The 18,550-nt window shown below is 43.6% G+C and overlaps 1 protein-coding gene across 4 annotated transcripts in view; it reads right to left on the minus strand.

The window, feature by feature from the left end:
- Window positions 1–211: 211 nt before the first annotated feature.
- The window catches only part of kcnab2b (potassium voltage-gated channel subfamily A regulatory beta subunit 2b), a 35,013-nt gene continuing 16,674 nt past the window's right edge, over window positions 212–18,550 (minus strand). For all 4 annotated transcript variants that reach the window (XM_028994265.1, XM_028994263.1, XM_028994262.1 and 1 more), the window contains 6 exons: window positions 8,070–8,155; window positions 6,629–6,749; window positions 3,512–3,606; window positions 3,223–3,343; window positions 1,547–1,635; window positions 212–1,424 (listed from right to left, as the gene is read on the minus strand). In XM_028994265.1, coding sequence (XP_028850098.1) covers window positions 1,335–1,424; window positions 1,547–1,635; window positions 3,223–3,343; window positions 3,512–3,606; window positions 6,629–6,749; window positions 8,070–8,155 — 602 coding nt within the window. In that variant the 3' untranslated portion in view covers window positions 212–1,334. The remainder of the gene's footprint in view (window positions 1,425–1,546; window positions 1,636–3,222; window positions 3,344–3,511; window positions 3,607–6,628; window positions 6,750–8,069; window positions 8,156–18,550) is intronic.

Raw genomic sequence — 18,550 nt, forward strand, 5'->3', positions numbered from 1 at the left:
AGAATGGGCCAAAATACCAGCAACAGTGTGTGAAAACTGTGTGAAGACTTACGTTTTGACCTCCGTCATTGCCAACAAAGGATAATTAACAAAGTATTGAGATTAACTTTTGTTAGTGACCAAATACTAATTTTCCACCATAATTTGCAAATAAATTCTTTAAATATCAGAGGATGTGATTTTCTGGATTTTTTTTCTCATTTTTGTCTCTAGTTGAGGGATACCTATGATTAAAATTACAGGCCACTCTCATCTTTTTAAGTGGGAGAACTTGCACAATTGGTGGGTTACTAAATACGTTTTTGCCCCACTGTATACTCACTGAGATTGTCAACAACCCTCTTTTGAATATATGTTAATGAAATAACATTTCTCAAAATAACTTTTTTTGCTAGTTATTTGTATAACTATAATTATAACTATTTATCTTATAGACCAAGTGGTAATTTAAATATAAGTGGAAGCATTACTTCATATACTGAAATCAAAGCTTAAGGCATTTTAATAGCAAGAGACAATATTACTCTGTACTGTCCTCTGTGCAGATGTTAATCAGAAGTTGAGCCAAATGAATAATTCCTAATTATTTTTTTTGAGTGGAGATATTTTGTGGTGCAATTGACACTCAGCATTCAAATGCGACATTCCTACTTCACATGTAGAGTATATGATACCTTGTTTATTAGTTTTTACATTCAGTCTGCACCAAGCAATAAATTAATTTATCCCAGCCTCTTCATTCAAATGTTTTCTTTGTTATGAAAAATTTACATAACTTGGAGCAGACAAAAATATTTAGCATGAGCCTTGTGATAAACTCCTGCAGAGAAGTCTGGACAGTGAGTAATACTGTCCCTGGCCATTAAAATAGTCTTTGACACATTCAAGATATGGACGACTGCTCATGATATGAAAGAGGTTAGCATACTAAAGAAAGCTATCACAACAGAAAACCAAAACTCTAAATGCCATGTTCTGATGATGGGCAGTATGATGCCAGCTACAAACAATGTTGGCCTAACCACTGCATATGAAAAATGTAACAAGTGTGTTTCTGCAAGACCTGTGACAGTTGCATTCTTCCATTTTGATAGTCATGTTACAAATTGTCTGTCATGAATGTGTCCTGGTTCAGTTGAAGATAAAAAAAGTCAAGCATTAAGTTTTGAAGAGCTCCGTGCTTGACATCCAGGCTGAATCATTGATAAGTTCAAGTTGGAATCCACATCACCCATTTTGATTTACTTGGCCTCATGGTCACTGACAGTTTGTGTGCCTGTATAAAAGCTAAGATTATTAGAGGATTTGATTACGTTTAACACTTTACATCTACTTTAAGATCGGTAGTCCTTTTTACTATAGGGTTTGTTGCCAAGAATTCTGTCCACCTCATGCACAATGGAGGGAGAAAGCTTCGGCAGGACCTGCAGAAAGAGAAGAGCTCAATCTATTGAATCTCTCCAGAGAAAGTTAAATGTGGAATTGGGGGGAACTGGACAGTGAACAAATACACTTCAATGGACAGACTGATAGGAAAAAAACTCACCTGAATTGCTCCTATATTCTCCATTAGTTGATCAGCACTGGATGCACCCAGAAGGACAGAACTCACAGCCTCATTTCTTAGGCACCATGCTGGGGGAAAAAACTTGAATAATGAGACAACACAATAAACCTAAATTTGATGTGTTCATCAGAAATGTTTGCAACCGTTTTCTACCTTGTCTCTATACCATGTCTAGTTTTTAAAAACACTTCACATTTTTAATTCACATTTAAATGTTTCAGCCAGCCACATCTGGAAAGACCAATAGATCTCAATTACTTTTTCTCATTAGTTCATGAATTTCTTTGGCTCTTGGCATGATATCTAGCTATTGAAGACCTTTTGGTATACATCACTTTGCCAGGCAGGTTTTATTTAAGTGATTTCTTGAATGAGAACAGGTGTGGCCTGTGTGTGGCTAGAGATACTAAACTGAAGTGTGATGAACCACTGTTAAGTTTTAACGGGGGGCAATCACTTTGTCACACAGAGTCATAAGTATGAGTATTTTTCCCTTAATAATAAAATCCTTCACTTAAACACATAAAATTGATAAAGTTAAGTAATTGTCATTGTGAAACACTGCAGCACATGGTGCACACAAAAAACTGTGTCCTCTGCATTTAACCCATCAACTTAGTGAGCAGTGGGCAGCCCTGAAAGGCGTGGGGACACTACCTTGCTCAGTGGCACCTTGGTTTGGGATTCAAACCGGCAATCTTAAAATTACTGTCACAGCTGCCACTACACCACGAGCTCTCAGGGGGGAGCACAAGTGTCCAAGAGGGAGGCTACCCAGAACCGGAAGAGGAGGAGACCAGAACCAAGACCCAGCATAAAAGAACCATCATGTGTATCACTCACACCATGCTGGGCTTCTCCAACCTGCTACCTTCCAGTACAACTACGTCACAGTAAATCCATCTCTCTCTGCTGCTATTACATTTTCTCTCAGAGCTCTTTTATCTCACCATGTGTCTCCCACTGTGGAGCCACCCCACCATGCATCATTCACAACTACCACGCTCTCACTCACCTGCTACTGCTCCAAGCCTCGTGAAAATACTACTGAATTTGATCAGTTTCTTTTTTATTCTTTGTGTTTCTGAATTGCTTTGGCTACCAGATAAGTGAACCCAGCTCAGAGAGAAACCTGTTTTTTTGTTGTTTTTTTTTTTAAACCAGAAATAACAGCTAGCAGAATCTACATACATATTGCGCCTTTAATAGCTTTTTTTAGAAGTTCTTAAGGTAATCAAACATCTTCTTTTCCCTAAATCTGGTCACCCTGTCTTAGTTTATTGTGAATTATGAAGTAGAAGAAAAAAATATCACCTGTATCACCTGACCTATGGCTGTATAGGTAATGATCATCAACTGATCATCAACTTCTCTGCAAGATAAACATTTACATCCAAAAACAACTGGCACAAGAGTCAGCAGATGCATGTGGATGAATGAATGTGGTATTAGTGTGATGCTAATAACACCAAGGTCCTGGGTTTGACCCCTGCATCGGCCAAATTTCCAGGGCAGTGAGGTGCCAGTGAGCAAGGTACCATCCTTACAAACAATCATTTCACTTGTACATTTTGTCATGCATTAGTGCCTTTCGCTGGAAACAAAACAGAACCCAATAAGAGCAGGGAGTGTTATACATCATGGGCAAATACTACCGATGGCCAGTTGTGGTAGCGTGCAGCCTAGACGCTCTGTGATGGCAAATAGCTCCTTCAACTTTGCTTGCTGCCTTCGAACTTCTTCACTAAGAATACGATCCTTCAGCCACTGGTAACCCTGCAACTCCCAATTTACATCACAGGTATTACATTACAAACAGCTTTGAAAATCCAAAATATTGCACACAACCACCAGCTCAAGGGACACCGACTAAAATAGAATTCTACACATATTCTTAAAATAAAACACATCACAGGTCAGCACGCACTCAACACAGGTGGTTACCTTAAGGGAAGCACGGGAACATGTGGGCACACCACTGTCATATTTCCCTGAAATGATGCCACATGCCAGTGGGGACCATGTCATTGCACCTACACCTGATCACAAAAACACACACCACATCCAACAAACAAAGAAAAGGCTGATGTACATTGCATCTCACAAAACAATTTAATCAGGAAAAAATGTATACAATTCACCCAATCACAATACACATTTAGGGTCCTGTTTTGTCTACACAAACGCATGCACTAGCATATAATCTATGAAATATAACACTTAAACAAGGGACAGCACAAACAATACAGTCAATATGATTTTGTTCTAAATTATTATTATATTATTTTATTATAATATTATTATTTTAGCACAGTATTATTTTGTTCAATTATCACTTAAATTTATGGCACTTATTAGAGGCCCATATCCAGAGCGACATGAATCAGTAGTTACAGGAACAGTCACCCTGGAAACACTCAGGGTTAAGTGTCTTGCTCCTTTTATATATATATATATATATATACACACACACACACACACACACACACACACACACACACACATATACATACACACACACACACACACACAGTACAGGCCAAACGTTTGGACACACCTTCTCATTCAGTGTGTTTTCTTTTTTTTATTGACCATTTACAGATTCTCAATGAAGGCATCAAAACTATGAATGAACACGTGGAGTTATGTACTTGGAGAAAGCACTTATGGACCGCAAAGTGAAGGCAAAGGGGCCAACGAGTGCTAAACACCTCTAGGAACTCCTTCAAGACTGTTGCAAAACCATTTCAAGTGACTACCTGTTCGAGAGAATGCCAAGAGTGTGCAAAGCAGTAATCAGAGCAAAGGGGGGCTATTTTGAAGAGACTATAATATAAAACATGTTTTCAGTTATTTAACCTTTTTTTTTGTTAAGTACATAACTTAAAAATGTGTTCATTAATAGTTTTGATGCCTTCAGTGAGAATCTGCCAATGTAAATGGTCAGGAAAATAAAGGAAACACATTGATTGAGAAGGTGTGTCCAAAACTTTTGGTCTGTACTGTGTGTGTGTGTGTGTGTGTATGTATTCCACTTATCAATAACCATAGCACATAGCACCATGTAATTATTTCTCATATATATATATATATATATATATATATATATATATATATATATATATATATATATATATATATATATATAAAATATTTGTGATACATTATCTTCACTGTAATAAGTAATCTTCTTTATTTGTGCCATAAAAAAAAACATTTTTAGTTTATAAAATTATTATGTAGCAAGCAAAACAAGTCTGAAACAGGCCTTGCGCTGACTGAGCTCATTTACATAAATTTGCAGTGCATGCCATCCATCTGTTTATGACCCCTCAGTTTTTGTCTCTTGCGGTACTTGACAAGTTGGAGTCTGTGACATCTCCAGGAAATTGTGATTATTTGTAGCCATTACGCTCTCCAAATGATGCTCTCCCTCTCCCTTGACACCGCAGATCACAATTTTACTTTTTCGTTTGGAGCATTAGATGGGCATCAGTGGAATAGCAGTGGAGTGATTCAGCAGTGGAGTGATTGAAAAGCACATTTTTGCATGCACCCATGCTTCCTTGACATCATAATGTGAGGTGCCCCTGCTGCTTCGGGTAGCAGGAGATTCTCTGACTGGCTGACGCGGCATCTAATAACCAGCTCACAAAGTAAAACACAATTTTGAAGTAGCTCCTTATTCAAATAGTCAGTTTCACCTTAAATATGGCTCAGCTGGCTGCAATACCCATATTACACCTGTGAATAATAAGCTAACCTTTGTGTTTTCTAAATTCTATCACACCCATATATGCGGGATGTGACTGTGAGATCCTCTTTGTGCCTGCTTGCGGCTGCTGCTGGGCTGCAATCTCACATCTGTCTAAAGGCCGGGTGCTTCCAAATAAAGCACATTTAATTAATTCATAATATTGTCAATCCAAGCTCATTATGTCACAATGAATTTTTCCCAATTTGTGCAAAATCGCAGAAAGCGATTATTAATTTACATTGGGTGATCCTCGGGTTGGAGGATGGGTGTGGATTCTGGAGTGCAAAATTAACAGATGGGAGATGGACAAGAAAAGCACAAAGCCCTATATATGTTTATCTGATTACATTTCAGTATGGGGGTGGTGGCAAAGGGAGTAAATAGTGTCTGCGTTTTTCCAGAAAAAAATTAAATGAGCCCATTGTTTCTTCAGAGTCACGTGTGCCTAAACTAAAAAATATACACAAAGCAACTGCAATGTTTCACATGTTTGGAATCCATGACAGCCAGTGGCGATAATGTTTTAGGGGAGGGGTGAGAAATTCTCAGGCCGGAAAAAGAATGAGAAATGGGAGGTAACCTTTCCCCTTATGACTACATACAGGGCCAAATTCCAGAGCCGACGTCTGAATAGCTGCTCAGGACAGGCAAGGGATCTATTAGTGGATCCTCTAATATTTTTTGTTTTTTAAGTCCTCAGTCTTACCCCACCCAACCTGTCTACAGCCTGCCACACTCAGTTAAGTCAACTGATGTTGACATCGCTGAAGAGTAAGCGGGGGGAGCGGGTGCGCCCATGTGGACTGAAGAGACTGTGTTTACCATGGCGTAGCTGTAGTGAAATGTGGCAAGCTGTAGAGTAATCAGGCAGCATGGGTCAGCAGCATTGAGGGCTGGAGCATCATAGGGTGAGACGAGAGAATGGTTGTGGGTAAAGTGGGTGGTGGGCATCATCCGAGTCAGAAGAAGGTACAGACAATGGAAATCCAAAAGACGTGGTCAAGAAACAATCAGTCTGCGTGGAGCAGTGTCAGTCAAGGTAAGAAGGCTTGTAGCAAAGGAGGAAATCACAATGAGCGCACGTGATTCAATATGGCAACCAGATATTCATGTCCAACACTTCTTCTTCAGGGTGGCCGTCCCCTCGGGTGTTCAGGCACCCCCTGTGGGACCGGTGGAGGAACAGTGACCGTGACACTTGCTCAGGACAAAACAGTGTTAAGTGAGGTGAGTTCATACCACCCCGTGCAACACATATACAGAAACAAACCAAATAAAATACACACTTTCTGTCTGTCTCCTACCTATTTTGTGAAAAAGTTCTGGCAGTTGAACCTCCACTTTCTCCCTCTGGAACAGGTGATATTCTGCCTGTTCACATATGGGTGGGATCAGGTTAAACTGTCGTGCCACAGAGTACGCCTCCTGCAGGACACAGAATAGCATAACATCAGACAACCCCCATCCAAACACAATAAAGGATTTTCACTCTGTGACATGAAATGTTAGCATGTTGCTAGCATGGGGCTGAGCATGCCCAGTGTCTGTGCCCTTTAAATTATTTTTCATTTATTATATATGAGGTACTTAACAACCTCTTAAATCAGATAATGCAGCTAACATAACACTAACAATTCTAACAAACTGAAGATATATTCCCTTCAATGAAAACAAATAATAAACAGTAGTATAACACTAAACACATATAAGCAATCAGTGAACACTTCACAAAAAAATCAACACTGCAAACAATATTTTCCTGACCAATGCAATGTATGTAGTATGTAGTATGCTCTTCTGACTGATCTACATATCTCTATCATGACATCTATAATTATATTTTTCTCATATAGATGATGACCATAGACTTTACATCACCATGTAAAAACTAATTACCCAATTGTATTGGAGAATACAGAGGTAGGAATTCCATTGTCATATTTTGCGGTGCCACAAACTATTCCCTTACTGCAGCTTTGTGATGGAATGGAAGGTAAATGAGTTGTATTGTTCCTCAGCATTGTTCATGAACAATCACTGCTTCTAGCTCTGCAGTGAACATCTTGCCATACCGAACAACTACAGACAAATTTGTCATGTTCAATAATGCAGTAAAACATAACAGTGCATTTAAATTACAGCAATGTTTAAACTGCATGTTGAAATTGATGCAACACACAAAATTAAATAGTAGGTGTCACCGTTAGACCAGCCTCAGTGACAGTGGCTGTAATCTTGGTCATCTTTGTCCTTTTTCTCCACATCTTGCATTTGATCCATTTTGAGTTTAAAACTAAATCAAATCACCACAATCTTTTATTATCGATTAGCAGCTTTTGAGTGGTTTAGAGTTGTAAGTTTGGGATTGAGATTTACAGATTGCAGTCATCTTGTAGTAAATTGCTTGACAAGACACTCAAATGTGATTTTGGTGTTACAAATGATTACTGTGACTAGTGTTTTGTAAATTGAGCAATAAAAAGTGTGGTGCAAGCAATTATAAGTTCTTTTTTTCAGAATGTTTGCTGTTTTGCTCATATTTATTCACAATTGACAACATGGACTAGTGGTTTGGTCAATGTTAAGCATCATTAACATAAGAAACTGCAAATATATCATACTCCTCTGGTCAATGTGGGACAGCATCAGGCTGAGCACACATCCAATTTAGTTACACCAGAGTCACCAGAGAAAAAAATATTTCATCAACATTCCCCACAGGCCCAGCAAATCATGAAGACCTACCATGATCTCCACTGAACTCCAGCGAGATGTGCCCCAGTACAAGGCCAAACCCTGGTTAATCACATGGGTCATGGCGCGCACTGTCTCTGCAAAGAGAAACCGAAGTCCCAGGTTGGAAGAGAGAAAGAAGACAAAGATATCTAAACTAAGAGAGGTGATTAATGACAATATTGGTTAAGAAAGGACAAGTGGAAAGAGCAGTTTCAACTGGGAAATACAAAAAAGGACTGTCAGGTCTCCAGCTCTGTGACTGTTACAGATGCTTAGACACTTCATACTGCACAATCCTGATGCTTTACTTTTTTTAATAAGGTAAGGCTCTTCTGACCAGTTTAATGATTTACTTGGTTGGATTATATTATTATAGTATAGTTGTAGAAAAATAATCCAACAAAACAAACATTTTACGGGTGGATTTAAAGTGTGACTTTTTGCAAAGACCTCAATGTATTAGATAATGAACAGTTTTTTGTGTATAAAGTAGGGCTGACAAAGCTAACGCGTCAATAAAGCGTCAAAAAATTATTTTAGAAATCTCCCGGGCCAGATGGATTCCCAATTGAGTTTTATAAAGTTTTTTTCAGCCAAGCTGACCCCTCTTTTAAATAAAGTTTTTGAGGAAATTCTCTCCCAAAAGAAACTGCCCTGTACAATGACCCAGGCAGTCATAGTGGTCTTACTAAAAAAAGATAAGGACCCACGTAAATGTGGTTCATACCGGCCAATAAGTCTCCTTCCATGCGATTATAAAATTCTTTCAAAGGTCCTGTCCTGCCGCCTGGATTCAGTGATACTTAAAATAATTGACTCGGACCAAACAGGTTTTATACCAGGCAGGCAATCATTCTTTAATATGCGCCGTTTGTTCAATATATTATATTCTTCACACTCTACTCTCCAGCCTGAAATTGTTATCTCTTTAGATGCCGAAAAGGCGTTTGACCGGGTTGAGTGGTACTATTTATTTGAGGTCTTGGAAAGATTGGTTTTGGTCCGACATTTATATCATGGGTTAAAATAATGTATAATTCACCACTGGCCTCTGTACGAACTAACTCTGTAATATCAGATTATTTCCCTTTGCATCGTGGTACAAGACAGGGTTGCTGTCTGTCACCTTTCCTTTTTGACTTAGCTATAGAGCCTTTGGCGATTGCCCTTAGAAAAGAGGAGAGGATTACAGGTGTAACCAGGTTCAACAAAACTCATAAGGTGTCACTCTATGCAGATGACCTTCTAATATATTTGTCTAACCCTTTAGAATCTATACCAGTCCTCATGGAACTATTACGGTCATATAGTTTAATTTCAGGCTATAAACTGAATTTTTCTAAAAGCACCATTTTGCAGGTTAATCAGTTAGCAATGTCACTGGATCTTAGTTCTTTTCCATTTAAGCAGGTTGTGGAATTTACTTATTTGGGAATTAATGTCCCCCGTTGTTATAAGGACCTTTAAGCACACAATTTTAAAACTCTACTTGAGCGTACAAAAAACGATTTCTCACTGTCACGACTACGGACTTACGGGGGAAGGAAGCGCAGAGGTCTGACATGCTGGGAAGGGGGTTTTATTATAAACAATAAAGAAATACAAATAAACAATGGCGCGGTGGCCGAAAACGATTTAACTTAAATACAGATAAACTAAAACTAACCCGTAGGCGTGTGGCGATTGCCAGAACTCAAATTATAAGCAGTGTTACCAACTGAAGTTCACGAAAATGCCAGCGACCCCGAACGGGCGGAAACTTCCGGCATTTATGGGGTGGCAGGATTAAATTCCGGTGTGGAGGCCAGCTGCAGGCAATCCTGACAGAGCCCCCCCTCCAAGGGCTACGTCCTCGGAGCCCCAACAGTACCATCAGTGGAGGCGGCGGGGCGGACGGCGGCAACCACAGGGCTCCTGCCCTGCTGTATCCTCCCCTTGGAGGACCCGGTCCCTCGGGCTGGCTCCCCGGCGTGGTCAGGCGTGGCGGCCCCGGTCCCTCGGGCTGGCTCCCCGGCGTGGTCAGGCGTGGCGGCCCCGGTCCCTCGGGCTGGCTCCCCGGCGTGGTCAGGCGTGGCGGCCCCGGTCCCTCGGGCTGGCTCCCCGGCGTGGTCAGGCGTGGCGGCCCCGGTCCCTCGGGCTGGCTCCCCGGCGTGGTCAGGCGTGGCGGCCCCGGTGCCTCGGCCTGGCTCCCCGGCGTGGTCCCGCTTGGCGGCCCCGGACCCTCGGCCTGGCTCCCCGGCGTGGTCCCGCTTGGCGGCCCCGGACCCTCGGCCTGGCTCCCCGGCGTGGTCCCGCTTGGCGGCCCCGGACCCTCGGCCTGGCTCCCCGGCGTGGTCCCGCATGGCGGCCCCGGACCCTCGGCCTGGCTCCCCGGCGTGGTCCCGCATGGCGGCCCCGGACTCCCGTACCTGCACACAATAATCAGGGCCGATCCATCTGGGAACGTGTGGGCCCTGTCTCCACATGTCCCCTCTGACACGTCTTGTGTCACCCCCTGCACCGCGCAGGGAGATTGTCCCAGAGCCTCCGGCGACTGTTCCAGGCACCCCAGGCTGGTGCCTTCTGGGACTATGCAGCCCCTCTCGCTGCACGGCCCTGGTGCCAAGGGGGGGGCATTGCCAGACCATCCGGCTAGCCCCTTCTGCGTCCGTTGGGACAAGCAGGCCCTCTTCCTGCCTGTCCCAGCTGGGTCCTCATGCCTACCCGGGGGCTCTATGGCGCTCCACCCCTCTGGAGGCAGACGCAGGCCCATGCCTGGCCCGCCCTCCTCACTGGCTACCGGAGGACCCAGCTCCATCGCTTCCCCACCTCCCCTCCCCTCAGGAGGAGTCCCCAACCCGAACTGCACCCCCCCAAAAAATTCTTTGGGGGAGCACCCCCCCCGGCTGGACTTAGGGGTACCTTGGGGCTTGTCCACCTCGCCTTGGACCAGCACATTCGGGTCAGGAACCTCCTCCCTGGGGTTCGGCTCCGCGGCTGGGTCGCCATCTGGTGGACACAAAGAGGGGAAGTGGGGGCGACATACGGACACATATGCCACGCACACACACACAGACAGAGACAGACAGAAGAGAGGGTCGTCTGGCTCCCTCTCTGGGCTCTCCGGGACCTCCTCAGGGGGCACAGCCAGGATCTCGGGAGGAGCCACCTTCTCGTCGCCCACCAGTGCTGGGTCTTCTTGCCCCGGATCCTGACTGGCACTGGATGTGGTGGAGGGGCAGAGTTCGATCCCTGGCTCAGGCCGATCAAACTCCGCCCTCAGTCTCTGTTGGAAGTCCCGAAAACTCCTGTCTGTCTCTCCCTGCTGCCAGAGGGTTGTGCTCCAGCCCCATGCTGATCCAGTCAGACACGTGAGGATGGTAGTGATCTCGTCTGTGTCTGCTGCCCCACTGAAGGGTCCCGGGACATTTGGGCTGTCCCACACGGGGCTGGGCACGTCGCTGGAGATGGTGGTAGGTGTGTGGTGTGGAGGGGGGTGGACGTCTTCTCCAGCAGGTGTGGACGCTGGTGCTGCGCTGCCATTTCGCTGGGGAACGTCCGGGCAGAGGGAATGCGGGTCGGCGACTGGAGCAGGAATGGAGGATTCCCTGCGAGGCAGTCCCGGCAGCGCAGTTGCTGGCTGGCGACCTCCCGTCGCCCTCTTCCACCAGCTTTCCTCACACTGCTGGGAGGGACGTGGGTCTCCACGGACCTCGTGACGATCCTGGATGGGCGCAATGGGCGGAGCCATCCCGGCACCGACTGCCCAAACGGCGTCATCCTGGTCGTCGTCCGTGTCAACCTCGTACCCCCGGAAGTCACATGGGTCATCACGGACGCCGCGATGATCTCGGACGCGCACGCTGGGCGGAGCCATCCCGGCACCGACCGCCCACCGAAATTCCACGTCATCATCGCTTTCGTCATCCGTGTCCTCCCACCGGTGACTCCGAGGGTCGTCCACCCTGCGGACATCCTGGACCCATGGCGCGATAAGCTCCCATGGGCAGTACTCTGGCCATTCGGGCTGGAGGCTGCCCACCTCCTCGCTGGAGGAACGCCGCCGTTGTTGTTGCCGCTTCTCACCCCCCTGGAAGTGACGTGGGTCCCCACGGACCTTGCGACGATCGTAGACTGGCGCGATGGGCGGAGCCCAACTCTCGTCTCCCGTGCTCTCGTCGTCGTCCGTGTCGTCCCAGTCCACGGGGAGCCTTGCCAGCAGAGCGCAGAGTTCTTGGCTCGACATGGCGAAGATCGTGGGGGTCGCATCTATTGCGCTCGCTGCCCACGTCACTTCCTCGCTGCTGCCGACGCCAACGTCCTCGCTCCGCCCACTCACCCGCCGACGTTGTCGCTTCCGGGTTTCGCGGAGTTTCCCGGGGGTGACGTCATCACGCGGCGCCGCGTACCACGGCTTCTCGGGGAGAAAACGCTCCACCAGAACGGGCGGCGCGTCTCTCCCCTGCCGTCCGCGTTCGCCGCGCCGGGCTGCGTCCTTCGCGTCGTTTCTTCTCCTCTGCTTTCCACCTCTGCGCTTTTGGGTGGGTCGCTGGCATTCTGTCACGACTACGGACTTACGGGGGAAGGAAGCGCAGAGGTCTGACATGCTGGGAAGGGGGTTTTATTATAAACAATAAAGAAATACAAATAAACAATGGCGCGGTGGCCGAAAACGATTTAACTTAAATACAGATAAACTAAAACTAACCCGTAGGCGTGTGGCGATTGCCAGAACTCAAATTATAAGCAGTGTTACCAACTGAAGTTCACGAAAATGCCAGCGACCCCGAACGGGCGGAAACTTCCGGCATTTATGGGGTGGCAGGATTAAATTCCGGTGTGGAGGCCAGCTGCAGGCAATCCTGACACTCACGATGGTCTTCATTGCCCATTTCTTTGGCTGGAAGAGTGAATACCATTAAGATGGTAGTCCTACCACGCTTTCTGTATTTATTCCAAATGATTCCTATTTTCCTACCCAAGTCTGTCTTCAAGGAGTTAGGCTCTTTGATTTCTTCATTTGTGTGGAATAAATCTGTCCCGTGGATGAGGAATATTTTCCTTGAAATGCCTAAAGCAGCAGGTGGTATGGGTTTGCCAAACTTCATGTATTACTATTGGGCAGCAAACATAAGTAAATTAATATACTGGATCTTTGCGTGGCGTGATAATCCTGGCCCTGCTTGGGCAGACATGGAATTGCGAGGAGATTCAGGGCTTTGTCCTATTTCCTTAATGAGCGCTCCTACATCCATGCAGCCGTACTCACGCCTCCTTAATCCTGTAGTAAAACACTCACTTAAGATTTGGCTCCAGTTTAGGAAACATTTTCGTATAAAGCAACTAAGCTTATTTTCTCCCCTTCTGAATAACCATCTTTTCTTACCGTCCCAAACGGATGCAGCATTTCAAACCGGGCACAACAATGGCTTGATCTTTATCAAAGACCTCTTTGCTGAAGGAACGCTTATGACATTCGAAACATTGCAAAAAAGTTACAATATTCCCAAATCTCATTTCTATAGATTCCTACAGATTAGAAGTTTTGTGAGCAAACACTTTAGATCTTTACATTCACCGGCTAATTCACCTGCAGATGAAGTTCTTGCTCTGAACCCCTTTATGAGAGGCAATATATCAAAATTATATACTCTGATCCAGAACATTTATTCACCCTCATGGGAGAAAACTAAAGTGGCATGGGAACAGGATCTTAACATTGTAGTTACGGGTGAGAGCTGGCAACAGTGCCTAGAAGCTATTCATACCTCCTCGGTCTGTATAAGACAATGTTTGATCCAGTTTAAAGTACTACATCGCCTACACTACTCATTAGATAAACTAGCAAAAATGTTTCCTAATACCAGCTCGGAGTGCCTACGATGTCACCAAGGGCCAGCTACTTTAGGCCACATGTTCTGGAACTGCCAGTCATTGTACAACTTCTGGGAAAATATTTGCATAGTCTTGTCATCTTTATGTAATAGAACGATTGAACCTACACCATACATTTCTATTTTTGGGATCCCCCCTCCAGATATAATTCTTACGAAATCTCAGGCCAAGGTGGTAGCTTTTGCCTCATTAATGACCAGAAGACTTGTTCTTCTGCTGTGGAAATCAGACAAGCCCCCCTCTTTCAATAGTTGGATTAAGGAAATGCTCTCCATGTTGCAGTTGGAAAAACTGCGATGCAATCAAGCTAATCGTCAGGAAAAGTTCAAGGAGATATGGTCACCATTTATTGATTATGTTAAATCATCCAGTTTAAGTCCAGCATAGACATGTTATTTCTTAATGCATATACAAAATAAATTACTATAACACTGAGAGGAGACAGCTTCCCTTCCCCCCTTTTTTTTTTTTTTTGATTTTGTTTTGTTTTTTGTTTATTTTTTTTATTTTTTATTTTTTTTTATTTATTTATCTCTCTTCTTGCTGTTTGATGGGTGGGTCTGAGGGTGGGGGGTGGATATTGGTCAACAGCTGTTATTTGTTTGTTGTTGAAAAAAATATTTTAGAGGCGGCAATTTTTTTTTCTGACACACGATTAACAATCTATCATTATCTCCCTCTGCACAGCATGCAGTTTTCCTAGGCTGGTGTATCAGAAAGCTATGCAAAAGACCTGTAATTGGAAAGTTTATATCCAAAGTAATGGTGGGTAATATGACGACATGAGATCGTGAAGACAATCTATGTGTTGATGAAATCAGAGAGATCATAGTAACGTCTATATAGACAACATTCTATCTATCTATTGCAGTTCTATGCGCTTTCTACATTTTTTTCCCGCAGCCAAATTGCGCTTATTGTTATACTGCTTAATGGCTGCCTTAAAGAAACAACACTAAACCAACCAAAGTGAACTATGGCGCGCCTAAGTCATGCGCTGCAACATTCTTAGCTTTAAATAAACATGTTGGCAAAATTGCACAAACTAATTAAAATATGTTCAAAAATGTTCTTTAGACTATTTTTACAAAAGAAAATAGATTGGTTGTGCTGTTCAGTAAATTGCTAAATATTTGTAAGCATCTATAGTTCCAAATCAAAGTCATAATTTTAACTAAAATATGAACTATGCAATCACCAGTCTACCGGTTTTGAGTCAAAAATACCACTTTCTAGCCAAGTACATATCTGATGAAGACAGAACTCTTCAACCTTGCCAAACGCAGACCACACTGGATATTTTCCACGGAGACAAATGGACAACTCTACAAGCAAAGAGACAGATGGGTAGCTACAGCTTGCAGACCAATTTACATTGTGGAGGACGAAGGTCTACATCAGGGATTACTGAACATCAATCAGTAATCACAGTTATCTTAAAATTTTAATTCTGCATTCAAATTCCATTCATATTTTATTACAGATTTAGTTTAAATGTAATTTTTATGTTTTTTTTTCATTGTAATTTTAAAAATGACTATTGACTGTCATTATAACTGTCACACATAAGATTAGTCGTGATTAAATATTTTAACCCACTGACAGCCCTGGTATAAAGACAATGCATTAGTGAAAAAATAATGTTTCCTTCACCTTTCGTTTATGAAACCTTGAAACACATTTTGGTAACGCTGACAATTTTTAAACAATATTTGTTTAACAATTTTTTTCTATACCTTTTTGTTTTTATTTACCTTTTAATTTCATATATCCAGCTTCATATAACCAGCTACTTAATACTTCATATGTGAGTGTCACATTAATCATATCGTATCATAACTTATAAAGGTAACACTGACTGAACACTCAACTCTGGTCAACTGGATATTTCTTATGAAGAAGAAACATTTCGTTACAAAGCAGATCATGCATGCTGCAAGACAGAAAATGAGCTGAATGTGTACTGAAATGATTCATGCTGATATTACATGGTGAAGCAAATTATGCACAATCAAACTGCAAGAACATGACTGAGGTGTCAGTCACCTTGCAATCTCATTGAAACAACAAGGCCATGTAGCAGTATCTTTGGGCAACATCCCTTTAGATCCAAGATTTTTTCACCCCATTCCCCTTTGTAGTTCCCCATGATGCCAAATGCTATTATGTGAATCTGTGAAAACTGTGGCCTCTCTGCTGTGCTCCTATGATGTCTAGGATCTTTATAACATCTTATTAATTTTCTCTGCCACTTTTTCTCAGTGCAACTAGTCCCAGTTTTTAAGTGTTACGTCCCTGGACGTATGCTCCCACGTGTTCTGTGTGGCTGGCCGTGTTTTTGTGTCCTGTCTGTTTTAGGTTGACTTTGTGGGAGGAGTTGAAGCCTACCAGCTCCACCTACCATCTGCCTATTGGTCACCTCCACCTATATAAAGAGACTTTGGATGGTGTTCGGGAGGTCCGCAGGGTCTACTCGGCCCTTACTCTTTTGGGAGGTCCCCAAGGTCCACGGAGATCTGCAAAGACCCATTGTTGTTAGCCTTTTAGCTTAATGTGCCCTTTTTGTTAACTTGTGTGTGTTTGAGTTATCCCCTCTGGACCACCCCTTCCTTTAGGCTGTTTTGATGTTGGTTAGCTGTCCTGAGTCTGCTGTTCTATTGTACCTGTTAGCACCCTGTAAATAAAAGCACTGTTTGTATGCTTGGTTTGTTTATGTGTGTAACAGTGGACTTCCTCCTCTCCACACCCTTGTTGCGTTTCTAAGACCCCTAGACCTGGGAACGTGACATTAAGATACATTCATTTCAGGGATTAAACTTCATATTTTGTAGATGTGTGTGTGTGTGTGTGTGTGTGTCCTTTTATAAGCAATTACTCATTATTTTTTTAATATTATATTTTCCCCATTGACATAACATGGGCCATTTTAGAATCACTTTTATTTTGTCTATATTCATTGCATGTTCATGTAATTCACATCACTTTAACATAGTGACATACTCTTCCAATTCTGTTATTTTGTTTACACCAATCTGTTCAGGATTTATTTGTTACCATTGAAGTGAATATGTCATGATCCAGTCCAGCAGGGGCTACTCCGGGTTCGGACTTCAGACCAGAGTTTCATGTTCGTCCTGTGACATTATTTCAATTGTGCTTGCTGGACCGTGCCACAGCCAGGTTTAAGCTATGATGCTGTGATGTGGTTAGGATTAATGTTAGTGGCTAGTCATATCATTGTAAAAAACACATTTAGTCCCAAATGCACATTAGTAAACGTTCATTTAGTAAACATTCTTGAATTGCAACATTAATTGCTTTCGCCACATAAGATTCCCTGCAATGGTTCGCCAGTCATAAGCTTCCCCTGGGGTTAAGAGCTGCTATAATGGTTCGCGAAAAGTTTCTGATCTTTTGTCAGCAATAAAATGCTCTGTTGTGCTTTATTAAATATTATTCTTATAAATAAAGGTGATCATGATGTTACATCATAACATTTATGAAATAATGACTTCAGTACAACCCACTCTTGCTGTCTGACCACAGATTTCACCATTTGTCTATCCAGCCTGAATGTAGCAACGGAGTCTGTGAGCTGAAAGTTGACTTGTTAAATGTTAGATCCCTTACATCCTAAACTGTATATATTTGAACATGCTTAATTAATCAATACAGGGGGTCTTCTGCCTTACTAGAAGAAATTACTGTGGGAGGACAATTTGAGCTTGATGAGCCTTCCTGCAGTGTTGGCGCCCCAGCACGACCCCTTCTACTGCTGTCCCTTCAGAGGCACTGGCTGCTCCACCGCCGGCTCACCCACCATGATCTGAACTCATCTGATACTCCACAGAAACAATAAGGTTGTATCCAGACTAGCACCTCAATGTCAAGCCCTGCTTTCTTCTGTCCTTCCAATTGTCACAGGGTTGGCTGCTACAACAGTAGCACTCTCACTGTCCCAGCCTCATCTCACCAGGCCCCAACTCCTTCCATTCTGGTGGTGCCAGATGACCACAAATTGTTGTTATTGTTGTATCTCTGTGACCTTCCCCTTCCTGTCTCCCAAAAGGAAAGGAGAAGCTCTTTTCAAACACTCCAGACATGAGTACGGTCATGGGCGAAGACAGTGGTTGGCAACATCTGGGTCAGAAGAAATTACAGGCAGGGGCAATTTAAAAAATGCCGACCCTGGCCTTGTCCCTTTGGACTGTTCCCTTGGGCATCTGCACGCCCCATGTGAGTCTGGTGGCAGGACAGCGGCCATGACAGACACAAACCGGGCCACCTTGGAGTGATCTTGTTGTTGGATATGTGCAGTCCAGTGATGAAATCCAAGGAGACATGGGACCAGTTTTTGTGGGGGCTGGGCAAGAGCAGGAGAAGGCCTTGGGGCAGCTCTTTGTGTCTGCCTTGTGGGCTGTGCAAGTGGTGCAGGCGGCCACAACCTCTGAAAGAAAGTGAAAGCGAACCGATTGTCATTGTGAAACACTGTAGCATAGTACACAGTCCACACAACAAAATATGTACTCTGATTTTAACCCGTCACCCTTAGTGACCAGTGGGCAGCCATGAATGGTGCAGTGTGTGGGGACGGTACTTTGCTCAGTGGCACTCTA

This window comes from Denticeps clupeoides, chromosome 10, assembly GCF_900700375.1.
Source record: "Denticeps clupeoides chromosome 10, fDenClu1.1, whole genome shotgun sequence".
Taxonomy (NCBI): domain Eukaryota; kingdom Metazoa; phylum Chordata; class Actinopteri; order Clupeiformes; family Denticipitidae; genus Denticeps; species Denticeps clupeoides.